General features: G+C 40.8%; 1 protein-coding gene across 3 annotated transcripts in view; it reads left to right on the top strand.

The window, feature by feature from the left end:
* The window catches only part of ADHFE1 (alcohol dehydrogenase iron containing 1), a 38868-nt gene extending 32693 nt beyond the window's left edge, over nucleotides 1-6175 (top strand). Inside the window, exons 14-15 of one of the 3 annotated variants that reach the window (XR_012491572.2) lie at nucleotides 830-1095; nucleotides 5777-6175. Coding sequence is in view for 2 of the 3 variants with exons in the window: in XM_074318416.2 (XP_074174517.2) it covers nucleotides 830-913 (84 nt within the window). In the remaining variant the exon portion in view is untranslated. Of the gene's footprint in view, nucleotides 1-829; nucleotides 1897-5776 lie in introns of those variants that run through there. The other 2 variants (XM_074318416.2, XM_074318418.2) reach the window with 2 other exon arrangements.
* The last annotated feature ends 12093 nt before the right edge of the window (nucleotides 6176-18268 follow it).

The following is an 18268-nucleotide window of genomic DNA, read 5'->3' as shown; positions in this document are numbered from 1 at the left end:
CTCTGGTAGGCACTGGGCATGGAGCATCCCTCTTATACCAGATATGCCCCCAAACAAGTGTTTATCACAAGAGCACAGACCGAGAGACCCATGAAAATTGAACCCCCAAACTGACACACTTCTTAATTTTATGGAGCCCCAGAAATGTGGACACAGGGTACTCATTACAATATCTTCTAATCCCCTGTCGCAGAGGAATCTGGGACCCACTGATGGGAATATAAATAGCAAAAAGATGTATAACTTGAGTCAATAATCATTGGAAAAATTAACAAGTCACTGAATTTGTTGGGGAAGGTAGAAATAAAACCCTAGTTAATATTTAAAAAGGAGTTACTTATTGCCCATAGCCTGAAAGTGATGCCCTAATGAAGTCCTTTCGCATGTATATCTGAAGTCCAAGTTGTAAAACACAGTCTTTGAGGTCAAGAAAGACCCAGTTCTGTTTTCTTTGGCTGCATGCGCTGTGCCTGGGTCTTTGCTCCGCATTCACACAGAGCTGGCAGAGGTTGCTGACTGGACACGGTTTGGTCATTCTAGGAGGTGTTTCTCCCTAGGTTGATTTGGTTCTGTACATTTGGGCAGAAGGATATTGTCAGGACATAAGATAAGGACAATGGCTTTTGAAAATTTGTGGAAAAGAGGTGTCACTTGATAAACTTCTGAGTTGGGGGTCAGCTAGTGCGAAGCAAACAAGGAATATGATTTTTAAAGATATCACTATTCTCAAGTCGTTATTTCTTATGCCCTAGTTAATTTATATAACCTAGTAGCTTTTGCAAACTGTCTTTTCAAAGCCCAGAGTAACTCCTTTTGTTTACTGTTTCAGGAAAGGGTCACCAAGCTTGCACCACGCCCTCAGTCGGAAGAGGATCTGTCTGCCCTGTTTGAAGCTTCAATGAAACTCTATTAATTTTCATTTTCACTGAAAGAATTACCATTGGCTATCATAGTTTAAGATCAGAAGTTGATCTAAGCAGAGCTTTGTCTTTTCATCTCCACACATAACTTCTCTGTTATCAGTTTGAATGCGATGTAAGTTTATCCTGCAGAAGATTCCCTGATGCTCAAAGTCAAGCCACTTCCATACTACAGGTTAGACAAATGCCCCCAATGTTGGCCCCTCATTTGCATTCCTGTCCCAACCCTGCAGACTTGCCCTGCTTCATGTATTAAATGGGTAAAAACTCAATATCTATCAAAACTCTTCATGCACATATCCTGTGCCCAGCCATCCATGTCTAGAAATTTATCCTATAGAGGTTCTAGCATGAGTGTGTAAAGAAATATGCCAAGGATGTTTCAGGCAGCACTTTTTCTAATAAAAAAAATGTGAAAAAACCTAAATATTCATTAATAGTACATTGATAAATAAATCATAGTGCATTAAATAATGGAATGCTATAGTGCTATTAAGAAGAATGAGGTAAAACTATTGGAAATATGTCCATGATATACTGCTAAATTGGAAGAAAGTAAGTTGCAGAAAAATTATATTTTAGTATGGTCTGATTTTTGTTTTTAATTATATGTAAATATATGTCTATCTATACATAGAAAAGAAAGATGCACATCAAAATATTAAAAGTTATCACTGGAGAAATGGAATTTGGGGTATAGAAAATTAAGAGAAATTGTTTACTTTATATTTTATACTTTCACTTTTAATTTTATAAACATCTGTATTGTTTGGATTTGTCACAACAAGCATATATCTTCTAATTTTAAAGGGGGGAAAGAAAAGAAAGAAAAATACCACTTTACTGTTTTAGGTCAGATTCATCATATTTTATTAAAATATTAGCAACTAATATTTAAAAGATAAAAACAAACACAAAGTGGTAAAATATTAGAGAATGGACCTCTGGTAAATAAATTGTTCTTTTGAGAAACACACTAACTGTTTTTTGAATTGAGGTAACATTGGTGAATAACATTATATAAGTTTCAGGTATATACAACATTATAATTCAATATCTGTATGTACTATAGAGTGCTCACCACCCGAAGTCTAGTTTTCATGAGACACCATATGTATATTTAACCTCCTTTACCTATTTTTGCCTTCCCCCCACGCTTTTTCCCCTCTCATAACCACCAATCTGTAGTCTGTATCTATGAGTTTGTTCTTGTTTTATTTGTTTCTTTTTTGTTTTACAGATTTCACATATGAGTGAAATCATATGGTTTTTGTCCTTTTCATCCATGTTGTTGCTAATGGCAATATTTCATCTTTTTTATGGCTGAGTACTAGTCTGTTGTGTGTGTGTATATATATATATATATATATATATATATATATATATATATATACACATATATATGTATATATATATATGTCTACACATATATATATCTTCTTCATCCACTCCTCCATCGATGGACACTTAGGTTGTCCCTGTATCTTGACTATTGTAAAGAATGCTGCAATGAACATGGGGATACATATATCTTTTTGAATTAGAAAACACTCACATTTTATATGGTAATTCCCTTTTTGGAAAAATGTTTCTGGTGCTCAGAATAAATTAATTCAAAAGCAAGCAGTTGTAGTTTACAGACTTCAGCCTTGCAAGTAAAATCTAAGGAGTGTGACCATCTGCCTCCCTACTTGCTGAAACTTCTGTGGTTCATTTCCTCACAAAGGTTCCCACATCGAGGTTTGCCTGCTCAAGCTTTGGAGTCTAGATCTCAGTGGGCTTGTGGATTTACTTGTATTTTAAATTGAATTAAAGACTTAATCAAATAAGACATAGCTATCTACAGATAGATATATGTAGATATATAGATATATCCGTATATAATTACATCAGCATTTTAAATAATGGATGAAAAGGGCATTGCTGTGCCATTCAACCTGCCCGGGCCCACTTTATAAAGATCTTTATTTCCTTAAGATTTTTAAAATATCATTTAAATAATGTTTATTGGGAGTTTTCTCTAATCACAAACATAAAATATGTTCAGTACCAAAAATTGGTAATACAAAGATAAACACAAAAGAAAATATGTGTTCGTATTGCACCATCCAAAATAGCCTCTGTTAAAAGTTTGATATAAGTCCTTTCAGTAATTTTGTATGCATATATATGTATATATGTTATAGATAACTGTGTATGTAGATATTTTTCACTTAGAAATGGTATCGTTAAGGTATTATTGTAAATCCTACAGAACATTCAAATTCTTTTACCAAGTGCCCAAAAGGCAAGCATAAGCACCAACAGAATTTCAGCTATGCCTTGCAGACCCTATCTAGCTAAATTTCCCTCCAGCTTTTCAAGAGAATCATGGATCCTGAGAGCAGAAGCTGTGTAAATGATGCAGAGAACAGCTAAATGCTCTGCCAATCTGAGATTCTTCAGGAAACTTGAGTAAAAACTGTTAATGAATGTCTCAAAATACATTTGGCATAGCAAAAACATTATAAATGTCCCGCCTCTTCCATCCTCCCCAAAAAAAGTCCAGGGAATTTCTAGAGCTCTTGTAATATTTTCTGCCAGGTGACATGGCATCATTAGAAAACCTTAGACTAGGGGTCAAGAGCCTTGGGCTCTGCTCCAGTCCCTTGGTCTATCTAAGTCTATGCCTCTTCCAGCTTGAAAACGCTGTGATTAGATTTTATGTGTTACCTAGTCCTTGATGTGAGATTTTGAGTTTGGGAAATTTAATCTGAAATAATTTGACATATAAAAATGCTTTGTCTCTCTCTCTTCAATGTTCGATGCCTTTACTACCAGTAGCCAGATGTCTAAATGTGACTCAGCAGGCGGAGTGTTTGCTGATGATGATTCTGGAGGAAGGATTTAAAGGTCAAGCATGAAGGAACAGATTTAGGAAGCCTTCTTTTTAAAAAAAAAAAAAATCTTAATAATTATCATTTTGGGTTCTTACAAGATGAGAATATGGAAAAGATGTGTTTCTAGCTGTTAAAAGAGTGTGAGATACGATATTCAGCCCATTTCTGTGAACCAATCACTTTGATGTTTCTGAGACAATTGAGTGCATTCTTCTAAGTCAAATCCTATTTTTCTATTGATTTCCTTTAAAAGATCAAAAAGTTCTTAGGAGGGCCGGCCCGGTGGCTCAGGCGGTTAGAGCTCCATGCTCCTAACTCCGAAGGCTGCCGGTTCGATTCCCACATGGGCCAGTGGGCTCTCAACCACAGGTTGCCAGTTTAATTCCTCGAGTCCCGCAAGGGATGGTGGGCTCTGCCCCCTGCAACTAGCAATGGCAACTGGACCTGGAGCTGAGCTGCGCCCTCCACAACTAAGATTGAAAAGGACAACAACTTGACTTGGAAAAAAGTACTGCAAGTACACACTGTTCCCCCAATAAAGTCCTGTATCCCTTCCCCAGTAAAATCTTTAAAAAAAAAAAAGTTCTTAGGAGTCCCGGCTCCACTTAATATGGATTAATTTACTTAAATTAAAAGAATAGTATTCAAAAGTTTGTATAATGCTACTTTCATAAAACTATCACATAAGGTGGCATTTTCACTTAAAATTTACATGTACATCCCTAATTTTATTTTGTGATACAAAATACTAATTTGTTTCAAGTAAGTCATATTTCTGGGGTTTTTGTCAAGTGCCACCATAAATAGCTAAGCCGTTCTGCACTCCTGTCCCTTCTCCATGTACACGGAGGGCTATGGTGGGTTTGGCATTGTTTGCATAGCTGTAGACACAGCTGTGGGGTGTTTCCCAGTGGTCAATGAAGTAAGTCTGCTCTTGTAAAACACAGACAAGTACAGTATCGAGAGAGAGAGAGAGAGAGAGAGAGAGAGAGAGAGAGAGAGAGAGCAAAAATTGCTTTTCTGGCCTTTTAACCCTGAGAAAGATTAATGGTTGTTTGGATTAGAAACTGTACCCTAATGAGGGGTTGTTGCCTCCAGGGAGTAGGTATGAGAAAGGGGACTGTTCACCTCCAGGTCAACATTGCACAGGCTGCCATGTCTTTGATGACCAGCAACTCCAAGCCGAGACAGCTGCCCGGGCTCCTCCATTAAATGCCTGATCCTCTGGGAGCTGTTTTGGAGGCCAGGCCACATCCCAGCCATCACCATCACAATGATCTGTGGGAGGCAGTCACCCGGGACAAACCACACTTTGGGCAGGAATTGGTTCTCGAAGCCCTAGGTTGAATTACTGGCAGCTGGGGGTGGGAGGGTCTCCTTCCTCAAGTTATTATTCCACTGTCTTTCCAGCCACCCCAACAACTCCCAGAATAAATGCATATGCCTTGCAAATCACAATAACTGCTCGCAGTTTTGTCCCATGTGAAATCCCTCATGAAGCTATCAGCAGAACAGCTAACTTTAAAATAACCCCGTCTTATTCTTTCTGGCTTTAACTATTAGCTTTTTCATTTGGGTGCTTTTAATTGGTTTTCCAATTTATGTAATTGGAAAACTGATTAAGATAATCATGAGTAAAAAGGAGAAAAAAATTACCATCATGCCATTACCCAAACACAGCTGTTATCATTTGATGTATTTCCTTCCCATCTTTTTCATTTGGATGATGTAATTTTAAAGGATGACATTTTAAGTATTTTCTATGTTGCCACATAATCTTAACCATTAATTTAAAAGGTACTGACAGTTTATTGAACATGAATTTAATAATTTTTCTTACAGGGCATCAAGATTACTTTCAAATTTTTATCCCTATCAATAGCATAGCAATGAATATTGTGTATGTGGCTTTTTTCATATTCTAAATTAATTTCTTAGGTTAATTATTCCGATTGAACTTTTTTTTTTTTTTTTAAGGAGGACGCAGCTTACAGTGGCCCATGCGGGGATCGAACCAGCAACCTTGGTGTTATCAGCACCACACTCTAACCAATTGAGCTAACCGGCCACCCCCCCAATTGAATTTTTACTTTAGAGTATAGACATTTTTATGGTTCTTGATTCATATTGTCAAATTACATATACCTTACTATTGTTTTCAATGCTGCTTCCCCTCTCCTTCAATCTTACTTTTCTTTAAAATCAATAGTACTACAGAGCAACAAGTAATGAAACAAAATTTACATGAATGGACCTGCAAGACTATTTGTGCAGACCTGCAAAATTCAGCTATGGTTTTTTTCTTTTATATCAGCATATCTTAACAGTTAACATGAACAGATTAAAATTTTCAAATAAAATCAGACACTTACTTTAGTGTTATGTTATTGCCTCTTAAATAAAACTATAGATCACCAAGTCTACTTTTCTTGGTCACTTCCTTTACTTTTTTCCTTCTAGGACCCTCTGTGGGTCCCTAAGTCTATGGGCCTGCATTATTATATTCATGGTCCTCCATTTTGCTGGCCAAGAAAAAAGACCCAAGGGAACAACGTGAAAACATAAATGTCCTTTTCTCTAAGGATGTTCTAGAATCATCTGGGCCTGTGAAAGCATTGCTGTGCTGGGAGGGAGATGAGTGACACCAAGCAACCACCCCCACCAAGACCCCTTCCAAGGGTCTAAGCTGTTGCTCTAATCAGAAACCTCACAAACTTCACAGTTGTACATACTGGTCCCACGATGGCTTTGTCAACCTTTACTGGGGACCAACATGAACTTTATACCAAGCATTGTATATGAGAGAGAAAAAAAAAATGTTTGTAAAGCAGCATTTAGTTGAAGAGATGTCCAAATAGTAACAACAGGCTGAGTGATTGCCTAAGTAAGGACAGGCTAATTTTCTACCTTGACAAAGTAGTTTCCCAAAGGAGGAAGGAGAACGTGGATTTGGGGAGAGGAGGAGAACAGGTGATTACAAGAACATGACAGTAGTATTTTGAACCAAACTATTGACACTTAAAAATATCAACTCTCATGAAACACAGTGGCCTATTTACTAGGACATCTACTGCAGCTGGCAAAAATAATAAAGACAATAATAATACAGACATACCTCATTTTGTTTTACTTTGCTTTATTCCACTTTGCAGACATAGCATTGCATTCGTTACAAATTGAAAGTTTGTGGTAACCCTGCGTTGAGCAAGCCTGTTGGCACCATTGTTTCCAACAGCACTTATTCACTTCGTGTCTCTGTGTCACATTTTGGTAATTCTCAAAATATTTCAAAGTTTTCACTGTTACTATACGTGTTATAGTGATCTATGATCAGTGGATCTTTGATGTTACTGTTATCATTGTTTTGGGGTGCCAGGAACCATGCCCACATAAGAGGACAAACTTAATTGATAAATGTTGTGTGTATTCTGACTGCCCCACCAACCAGCCATTCCCCTCTCTCTCCTCCTCTCCGTGGGCCACCCTGTTCCCTGAAACACAACAATATTGAAAGTAGCCTCTGAGTGTTCAAGTGAAGAGTCCCATAGGCATTTAATCACTTTAGATCAAAAGTTAGAAATGATTAGGCTTAGTGAGGATGACATGTTGAAAGCTGGGATAGACTGAAAGCCAGGCCTCTTGCACCAAACAGTTAGCCAAGTTGTAGATGCAAAGAAAAAGTTCTTGAGGGAAATTGAAAGTGCTACTTCAGTAAACACAGGAATGATAAGAAAGTAAAATAGCCTCATGCTGACGTAGAGAAAGTTAGAGGGGTCTGAATAGAAGATCAAACCAGTCATAACATTCCCTTAGGTGAAAGCCTGATCCAGAGCAAGGCCCTAACTCTCTTCAATTCTACGAAGGCTGAGAGAGGTGAGGAATCTGCAGAAGAAAAGTTTGAAGCTAGCCAAGGTTGGTTCATGGGGTTTAAGGATAGAAACTCTTTCCATAACATAAAAGTGCAGGTTGAAGCAGAAAGTGTTGATGGAAAAGCCGCAGCAAGTTATCCAGAAGGTCCAGCTAAGACAATTCATGAAGAAGGTGGCTGCACAAAACAACAGATTTTCAATGCAGATGAAACAGCCTCATATTGGAAGAAGATGCCATCTAGGACCTTCATCGCTAAAGAGAAGAAGTCAACGCCTGGCTTCAAGCCTTCAAAGGACAGGCTGACTCTCTTCTTAGGGGCTAGTGCAGCTGGTGAGTTTAAATTGTAGCCAACGTTCATTTACCATTCCAAAAATCCTAGGCCCCTTAAGAATGATGCTAAATCTGCTCTGTCTGTGCATTATAAATCGAACAACAAAGCCTGGATGGCAGCACATCTGTTTACAACATGGTTTACTGAATATTTTAAGCCCACCATAGGGACCTACTGCTCAGAAAAAAGTTTGCTTTCAAAATGTTGCTGCTAGGTTTTATTACTCGCTGATGTTTATGCTTAGAAAATTTACTGGAGGTAGGTTATTTTTGTAACCAAAGGATAAAGCAATCTTTTCCACTTTCATTTGAGTCTCCACTGCATGCTTCCACTGCAGTCTCATCCTTCTCCCTAAGGGGGAGTCAAGGAGCCCTCATTTGAGGTCTCCTCTGAACTCTGTAAGACCCTTTGTGTGCCTCCACTTAACACTCTGTTATAAATGCATCTTATTCTGTGGGCTGATCATTTATTTTCTTGTCTATCTCCCCCTCTAATCTGTTAACAGAGGGTGAAAGACTTTGTCTTAATTATCTCTAGATCCTTATCACCTAGCTAATAGCTGGCATCTACGGCAGTAAGTTATCAATAAGTATTGGCAGGATAGAATGGAAAGGAGAGAATGAAACAACCAGTCTGATTTTTTTCCTACTCAGACAATCTGATTTTTCATTAGCCAGTCTTACACTTTACAAGTAAATAAATGCCAAGCCTGTATGTCTCAGCTCCTCAGCTATAACCAATGAGTGGTGGAACTAACATCTCTTGACCATCATATCCTGATATAAAAACAACTTGGCAAAAATCAAAAAGTGTTCTAGGATCTTCTTTTTGAAGTCCTGGCTGTCATGCGGGGAGGCCTGCGGGGTCTCAGCTCCCGCTCCCCACATGAGAATGCAGCATGTGGCTAGGCCAAAAAGGAACACCCACGGAGCCATAGGTAGGGAAGTCATACCACTATAGTCTCATTGGAGGCTGGATTCACACAACGTGCGACCTGCCGTCCACTTCTCTCTGCTAACCGACCGACTCGCTAACTGCAATCCCCGCTTGCTAGCTCAGCCACCATCTTCTTGCTAGCTCCCATTTTCTGCTAGCATAGCCTCGGCAGTTATATTAGTTGACAATGGCTCACTGGTTACAGCTGACAACTAGCCACAGCTGATGGCCATTTAATCACAGTTGATGGCCATTTACTACATGAGCCAGCACCTTTCCACGTGAGGCAGAGAGCCTGGAAACTGCACTCCAGGCTCTGTCTGCACACTGGCCCATTGAGAATGTTGGGAGGGCAGCCTGGGGGGGTCCACAGAACATAAGAGTCCCCTCCTTCAGATCAATGCACAGAGAACCCCTTAGCTGAGCCAGTGAAGGATAACTTTATAAAGAGCAGACAACTAGTTATCTACACAAAAGAAAATCTTCCTACCAGTAATAACTCCATTAACATCTTAGCAGCTTTTCCATTATGAATCTGACATTTCCTTCTTCTTCAAAGCCCAGTTTGAGCGCTTTTCATTTTTTAAATGAAATAATAAAGCCATCAACACAATAAAAGCTATGCAATATTTATAATCAGGGGTCTTTAGGGTGTATTTTATGTTAAGGAAAAGATTGAGTTACTAGGCCTTCCCTTTTAAATCCCTTAAAACCTTCAGCTTTAGAATGAGAGACTCAAACTCTTCCCTCAGGTCTTAACTTTTATGTGGCCTCTTATTACCTTTTTTTTTTTTTTTTAATCCCCTCTAAAACTCCAAATCCCCTCCACATAGCTTCAACTCTTTCCACGGCTCAACTGGCAGCAGGCTGATCTTTTTATTGGTGGGTAATGGATTTAGTTTGATTGCTGACACAAGAACAATGAGAGGATAAACAATTCCATTTGTGGCCATGAAATTCCCCATCTGTTTAGCGTGGTTCTGACTGAAGAACCCGGGACAGAGACAGATGAATGAGCCTGCCACACCTGATGCTAATGACATCCGTCATACAAGCTGAACATGTGGCTTCATAAATCAAGAGCTAATAGCAACTCTGGTTGTTCATGTCATTAACTCACCAGCCAGCCATTTAAATACCTAAGAATTTACCATAATGTTGAGCACAGGCACCAAATTTGCAATTCTGAGCTCACCAAGAAACCAGAGGTAGCAAGGGAAGCCAAAAATCATTTTCTAAGTTAAAACATATGATGCCTGGAATTGGTTTCAAAATAAAATGGATGGGTACGTGGGTAGAGGTAAGGATGAAAAAAGATTGGCCATAAATTGCTCATTGTTAACGATGAGTGATGGGAGCCTGGGGGTCCATTATACTGTATCTTCAGTTCTGTATATGTTTAAAATTATTCACAATGAAAAGTTTTTAAAAATTGAATAAATTGGGAAAAGGGAGCTTCCATTGTGTAACACAAGCATTTTTGCCTAATGTTGTCTTTTCCTAAAGAAACAGAAAAAATTACGCTCACACAACAGTTCAAACACTTGACAAAGCAAATAAGCCATCACCATCACACAGTAAAGCAACACTTTTCAAAGGGAGAAGATCAGGCAACACCTACCGTGGTTTTTCAGGAACCCACATCACTCCACTGAGGAGAACCGCCTTGCCCAAGATCACGCCCCTTCCCAAAGTGGTCACTACCAGTGCCAGCCAAGTAGGAGGTCAGTTAGGATTCCCAGCCAAGCACCTTGTCCCAGCTTGGATAACTCTGAAGGCTGCCCAGCTTCAGAGTTCCTTCGGGAAGTTGGCTGAGTTCCTTGCTGGGACTACATTGCAGCAGCTTCCTCTGCCCACTCCCACTTCCTTCGCTTCTCCCCCAGGTGTTGATACTGTCTGCGCTGGGCAGCAAACTTCCTGCCTGCAACTGTCAGCGTTGTCTTCCTGGGAACTTGACCTGCAACATGACCTTCCCTCCAAAGCTCTTTCTCTTTTAGTTTTTTCCTAGTGCCATCCTTAGCTCCTCTCTTTCTCTCACACCCACAGCCTATTGGTCAGAAATCTTACTGCTATTTACCTTAAATTATATCCAGAATCTGACCAATTCTCACGACCTCTTCTACCACCTTCCTGATCCAATTCCCCATCATCTCTCACCTGTGATATTGCAATGGCCTCCCAACTTTTCTCTCTGCTTCTGCCCTTGCCACCCTTCAATCCTTCCCAACAGAGAACCAGAATGCAGGTTGTGGGGACAGAGTCCCAGAGAGCAGTTTCCAGGCTCTCGGCCTCACGTGGAAAGGTGCTGGCTCGGTTATTAGATGGCCATCAGCTGTAATCAGATGGCCATCCGTTGTGGCTGAATGGCCATAAGCTGTTCCCGGTTAGCCATTAGCCACTAATATGACTGCCATGGCTACGCTAGGGGGTTGGTTGGTTGGCAGAGAGGCAGATGGCGGATTGCGGATTGTGTGGATCCTGCTTCCTGTATCTCCAACCCAGCCGCCATCAAGAATATAATGGTATAAATCCCCTATCCATGGCTCCGTGGGTGTTCCTTTTTGGCCTCACCATGTCCTGCGTTCTTGTGCAGGGAGCGGGAGCTGAGTCCCTGCAGGACACAGGTCTCAACTCAGGTCATGACACAGCTCTGCCTGAAGTCCTTCCCACTCAGAGTAAACGCTAAATCCTTGCTGTGATCGGGCACACCTAGGGCCAGCTGACTTGATACCTGATGTCCCCGCATAATTTTAATAGCAATTGCTTTCACTCTCAAAAGTAGCCTAGTTTGGATCACAAATGACATGGCTAGCCTACCGATAAGGCCCTTGGTGAAGCAGCCTCCTGCTACCCCTTAGACCTCATCTCCTAACACCTGCCCCTTGTTCACTCTATTCCAGTGACTTATACCATCACATTGGGCCGTAAAATTTCAACATATGAATTTTTGCAGGCACGAACATTCAGACCATAGCATCTGGCTATCACCTCTCTCCCTCAGTAGAATGTAAGCTCATCGTCTCCAGTGCTCGATGCATAGTAGGTATTCAATAAATATCTGTTGAAAAAAAATGAATGAACAAAACATGGATGAACCTCAGAAATATTATGCTAAATGGAAGAAGCCAGACACAAAAGGTCACATTATTATATAATTTCATTAATAGGAAATATTCAGAATAGATAAATCTGCAGAGACAGAATGCAGACTGGTGGCTGCTAGAGGCTAGGGGAAAGGGAAATAGGGATCGACTGCTTCATGGGTACGAGGTTTCCTTTTGAGGTGATAAAAATATTTTATGCCTAGGTAGTGATGATAGCGGTAATGGTAACACAGCATTGTGAATGCACTAAATCCCACTGAAATGTATGTTTTAAAACAGTTAATTTTATGTTTGTGAATTTCACCTCACTAAAAAAAAGCATAAAACAACAAATGAATGAACATTTGTAGAGTAGAGAGGTCTGGCAGTGTCAGGACTTTCCTGTAAGAGTGGGGAGAGGCGAGGGGAGTGACGGATTTCTCAGGCCACAGCAGGACAGCCTGAGCACTGTCTGTGTTAAAGCCCATGCTCAAGGCAGGGAGAACATGACCAGTAGCGTGCCTGGGTCCTGCTCATTTATGCCATAATTCAACAACCATATTAAATGCCTATGAGGTCCCAGTCATTGCCCACTCTGAACCCTATGGAGTGCTGTGCCAGCACCCCAAAGAGGAAATCAAGCTGTAATAATAGGTCATGCAAAAGCCCTGCACATCATTTTCAAGTGATTTTCTTTCAAATGAATGTAATATGATAGATTCCTCTTTCTTCCAGAACTTTCCCTGGATGAAACTGTTGCAGTGTCTAAGAACACAAGTTTTGGGGCAGGCTGCCTGGGTTCTGATTCTGGTTCAATATCTTGATAATGATAAAATCTTAGACCACTTATTCTCACTCAGGGGTAAATTTGCTCCTAGGGACATTTGGTAATGTCTAGAGACAAGTTTGATCGTTACAACTGAAGGAATGTTACTGGCAGCTAATGGGTAAAGGTCAGGGATGCCACAAAGCATCCTACAATGCAAAGGACAAGTCCCCACAACAAAGAATTATCTGGCCCCAGACAATTGAGAAACTTCCTTAAACCAATTGCTAAGCCAATTTGGGCCTCAGTTTTCTCATCTGTAAAATGGTGATACTAGTCCTGGGCCAACTTAAAGGCTTGTGAGAATTAAATAAAATAGTGAGCAAAAGGCTCATAGCATAGTGCTTGGCACATAGTGCTATTTTTTTTAAGCATTACTACGACTGTGTCTGATTATCTCGATTATCGAAGACTATATTAAGACCAGGTGAATTTGTTTTCTGCCCCTATTCAAGCCCTAGCTGCGAGCCTCTAACATGGGAGCATCATGGTCACAGGAGATAGAGCGTGCTCAGTACCGGGGCCAGAAAACCCACTCCAATGGGCTTGCCTGAGTGAGCGTAAAGGATAGGACACCCAATTAGATTTGAATTTCAGTAAACAACAAATAGTTTTTTAGTATAAGTATATTGCCCCATGCAATATTTGGGACATACTTATACCAGAAAAATGCTTTGTTATTTTTCTTAAATTAAAACTTAACTGCATAACCTGTATTGTTTCTAACCCCCTGTACTCCAAGCACCTGCCATCTGATAAAGAGCGTCTTCACCCGCAAAGAACATCACTTTGCATAAGTTAAAGATCGAAACCATCTCTTTCTCTCTGTCTCTGTCTCTCTCAGAGGAACTGAAAGTTGAATGTTATATATCTGCTAAAATTACAAGTGTATCTCTAATTTCACAAAATAAGCCACTGAAGCTTAAACACAGAGGCTTCTCAGAGGCCCACAGCCTGGTGCCCCCAAGTCTGCAAAGACTGGCACTGTGGCACAGTATGGAGTCCAGGTTTTGGAGTCATGACTGACCCGGGCTAGGGACTGTCTTATGTAAAATGATCATGGGCCCACCTTGCAGGGTTGTTGTAGGGCAAATGTATAAAGTGCCTGGTACCTCACAGGTATTCAACAGTAAATCATCCACATAGTATCTGTCACGTTATGGGTTCGATAAATGTGGACTGAACTCATGAAGCCAGGAGACCACAAACCACATTCATGTTGAGGGGCTACTGCCCCTCTTCCCAGTCACTAAATCCACATCCCCCAGGTGCTTTTAAAGCCCTATACTCCTGGGAATCACTCCAGGTCTTTGGAATCAGAAAGAATGGGGGTGGGACCCAGGCATGCAGACGTTTACCAAGCTGCTTAGCAGTTCTAATGTGCAGGCAGGGGTAAGAACCACAGATCCAGCTCTTGGAGGAAGCTTCTGTCAAGGAGGAGCCTCTTCTGTCCATCAGTGGTTCTCAGGCTCTAGGAAGATCAGAAGCCCTGGAGAGCTGTTCAGATACAGATTGCTGGGCCCTACCCCAGAGTTTCTGACTGAGTAGGTGGCGTAGGGGGTTTGGCAGGTGGGGACCACTCTGAGAATTTGCATGTCTAACAAGCTGGTGCTGCTGTCTGGGGACAATTTGAGAACCACGTCACTCCACCCAAACCCTAGCTGCATATTATAGTCACCGGAGACGTTTTTAAGTACCTATGCCTGCGCCCTAGAGAATCAATCATGTTTAAATAGTCTGGTGGGGGAGCCGAGCACCTCATGTGGGTCAGGGATGTCTGCTCTCCTTATGTGAACTCTCCTCTCACGCCAGTGTGTCTGGGGTCAGCCAGGAGGGCTTCACAGGGAGTCTTCACAAACTCGGTCTTCAGGCCCCCACCCCAGACCTGTGGAATCAGAATCCGCACTTTAACAAGACCCCTGGTGATTCCTGTGTACTTTCTTTTTTGTCCCCCCTTTTTCCACCATCCCCGCCGCCCCGGGCCCCCACTCTGGTTCAAGCCGTTGTTTCTCAGTCTAGTTGTGTAGGACACAGCTCCCTGGCCCATGCTGATGCTATGAGCCAAGCTGAGGCAGTCGGTCGCCTGGTGACTACGGCATTAGGAGCGTGGTGCTTGCTCTAACCACCTGAGCCACCGGGCTGGCTCCCTCCTATGTACTTTCAAGTCTGAGAAGCATTGCTTAGGTTTCAGCCTAAATGGAAGTTCCTCAGAGAAAGTTTCTTCTAAGGGTCTTTGCAAGGGTGCATCTCCAGAGCTCTCAGGTTTGAGAGAGAAATACAGAGGTAGCACCCACCACTGATCTCTTCCCACTAGGCAAACAAGTAACCAAGACTTTTGCAGAACACGCAGTAAAGAAATAAAGGCTTCCATTGATGTTAATTGACTACCCTTGGAGTTAAGTGTAGAAGCAAACTTTTTAAAGGGCATAAGTGGGCATCCACGTGCCACCAGTGTAGAACTCTCAGCAGTGACTTTCCAGAACCTTGGAGAAGAGGACCACAGACCAGAACAGACTTCCCTTATTTAGCCTTAGCCTGGTCTGAGACAGGGGTTGTCACCAGTACACATACGTCTGGTATATACTGCATACAGATTATAGAGTTTTTATTGCAACATGAGGACTCAGCCATTCATTCACTCCTCCACGGATTGTAAAGTACCTGGGCGAGGAGGACCCTAACTGTCTAATGTGATCAAGATTCTAGGCTCAGAGCTCAAAAACCAAACTGGATCGTGTTGGCAAAACATTTAAAGATTAACAATATCAAGTGTTGCCAAGGGTGTGGGGAATAAGGCCCTCATACCCTATGGTGAAAGTGTCAAGTGATGCTGAATTTTTGAAAGGCAATGTGGAAAAATTCCTCACAATTTCAAACATGCATATGCTATGACCTGCGGTTCCACAACTAGAAGTGTAGCCTGCAGAAGTATTAGAAGACATATATACAGATGCATACATAAGGATGTACTTCACAGCATTGTTTCTGCTTTTTAAAAAATGCAACAAGCTGTAGGTCTATCAAGAAAGAAGTGGATACATTCTTATAACACACTGGTCTTCTGCTCACGTATTTAAAGAATGCAACTATATATGTTCATACCTGAGTGGGTGTTTATGTATGTGTGTATGTGTAGCATGACTCCATTTCTATTTTTAAAAAGTTTTATATATATATAAAATCTGGAAATACACACACTAATCTGTAAACAATGATTGCTGTTAGGAAGTGAGACTAAAATTGGGGAAGTATATTTCACTTTTTCTGTATACTCATCTACAATTTTTGAATTTGTTATAATAAGCATGTATTATTTTGTATTATTTAAAATATATTTCAAGCAGGTAAAAACGATTTCTTAAGAATTGTTTTTTTTCTGGGTGTGTTTCCTTACATTAGTCCATTTAGTTATGTGTTTCAGGCTTATTCATTAGATATAGCACAATATATTCTAATTGATTAAATATGGGATTTCTTAGAGAAAGCCTAGTCCAGTCCGGACCCTTTAAGATTAAATCCAGATAACTATGATTGGCTTCTGGGCGCCCCAAAGGGGTCTTAATTTCAATTTCAAACCAGGTCCTTGAAACTCATTTGTGTCTCCTGCCCTTTAATATGAGTATCGCCTCTTATGAAGTATGTGGTGAACCAAACCCCAGATTTCTCGTTAATGAATTGCTACTAAATCTGGTCACCCCCACTTCTGTACTTAATTTTTTAAAATGTAAATGTAGATGATTTGTTTAGTTCTGTTAAATCTCATCTTGTAGGTTTTATTGCCTGCCATCTGTTAACACAATTTCAGTCTGTTAACATAATTTTGGATCTTGCTTCCTATTGCTTTAGATATTCCTCTAAACTTTACATTATCTAAAAATTGAATCACTATAGAAGATATCAAATTTATAGACACCTCTTTTAGAAAGTATCCCCGTTAGCTGAAAATGACCAAAATCTACTTAAACTTCAGCAAAAAGGAAATTTATCGGATGGAGACTGAGGTTTCTCATTGACCACAAGACAGGTGTGAGTCTAAGCCTGAGAGAAAGGCAGGAAACAGGAAACTATCAAGCTGGGGCAATACTCTTCCCCCCCTTATCTCCTTCTGCTCTGCCTTTCTCAATCCTCTCAAACCCACCCCTCACTGTCCCAATGCTACCCTCCCACCCAAGCCCCCATCCCTCCCACTGGCTCTTCCTGGAGTGTGCCCATAACCACAGACCCACCAAGTGCGGGCCAAGGTGAGAGTCCCTGCTCCCCTCCCCCAGCTAGAACTCTTTACCCTGGATTTACATTCAGGCCTCAGGCCCTTTCCAGACCAACAGTTCCATTTATCTCCACTGGCCTCCCCTCAACTTCACCTGCATTGGCCCTGAGAGCCACCCCAGGTGTACAGAGTGAATACCTTCCCCTGGCCCCAGACTAAGGCCCAATTTCTGTTTCCAGGAGGCAGCAATTTGTGTTAGCTGTCTACCCTGGCTCAATCAAATGTGGCCAAGGGGACAAATTCAGGTAGAACGAACACGGCTTCCCAGAGCCATTTTCTGTGGCTGGTGAAATTCTCAGAGACATGGGTATAATACTGACAACTACTTGATGAGCACATGCCCCAAATTTGTCTACTACAGACATGTCCATGAATGCCAAGTCCAAATGTAAGAGATTATGACTCAGGTTCAAAGCAGAAAAATGACTGTAGAGGTAAAGTATGGAGTGTCATTTAGGGGTTAAATACACTGGCTTTGGAGTCAAGTTAGAGATCAAATACAATATGTGCCATGAAGTGGGTATTTTAATTTTCGGCAACTTACTCAATCTCTTCATGTCTTAGTTCCCTCATCTGTAAGGTGGCACAAATAATAGTCTTATTGGGTAGTTGCAGATATTAAATGAGATTATATATCCAGCTTCCTAGCTCTTAGCAAGCATTTAACAAATGCCAACTATCATTATTAGCATTATTACATCATTATCATTATTTATATGAAGAAGTAAATCTGTAAGGGTGTAATGAAAGGCAATGGGTTTGACATAATACACATGTTTCCACCATACCTTATTTTTGTGTATAATATATAGAGTACATAGGATGAAATATAGGACATATCGCATAGTGTATATTAGGATATTTAGGATAATAAAAATATAACCTTCCTGTAACCAGGTACCTGGAGTGTTGGGACACTTCTTGTTACCACGTCCTGTGAGCACCTGGAGGGTTGTACAAGGCTCTGTAGAAATGTCAGCCTTGTCATATACTGGCACGAGGCAAAAACACTATGGAGAAACAGTCCTTTTGCTAAAAATAGAAATTTTGAAGGAAGCCAAATTAATACATGAAAAGTTACTGACTATCCAGTTCTTCTGCAGGGAAAGAAAAAGAAAAGCTTCTTCATTTCTGAAATGACAAGGGGAGTTGCTGA

This window comes from Rhinolophus sinicus, chromosome 7, assembly GCF_057876585.1.
Source record: "Rhinolophus sinicus isolate RSI-liver-muscle chromosome 7, RSI-T2T, whole genome shotgun sequence".
Lineage (NCBI taxonomy): Eukaryota > Metazoa > Chordata > Mammalia > Chiroptera > Rhinolophidae > Rhinolophus > Rhinolophus sinicus.
Note: the sequence above shows the minus strand (reverse complement) of the source record. Positions and strands in the feature narration are given on the sequence as shown.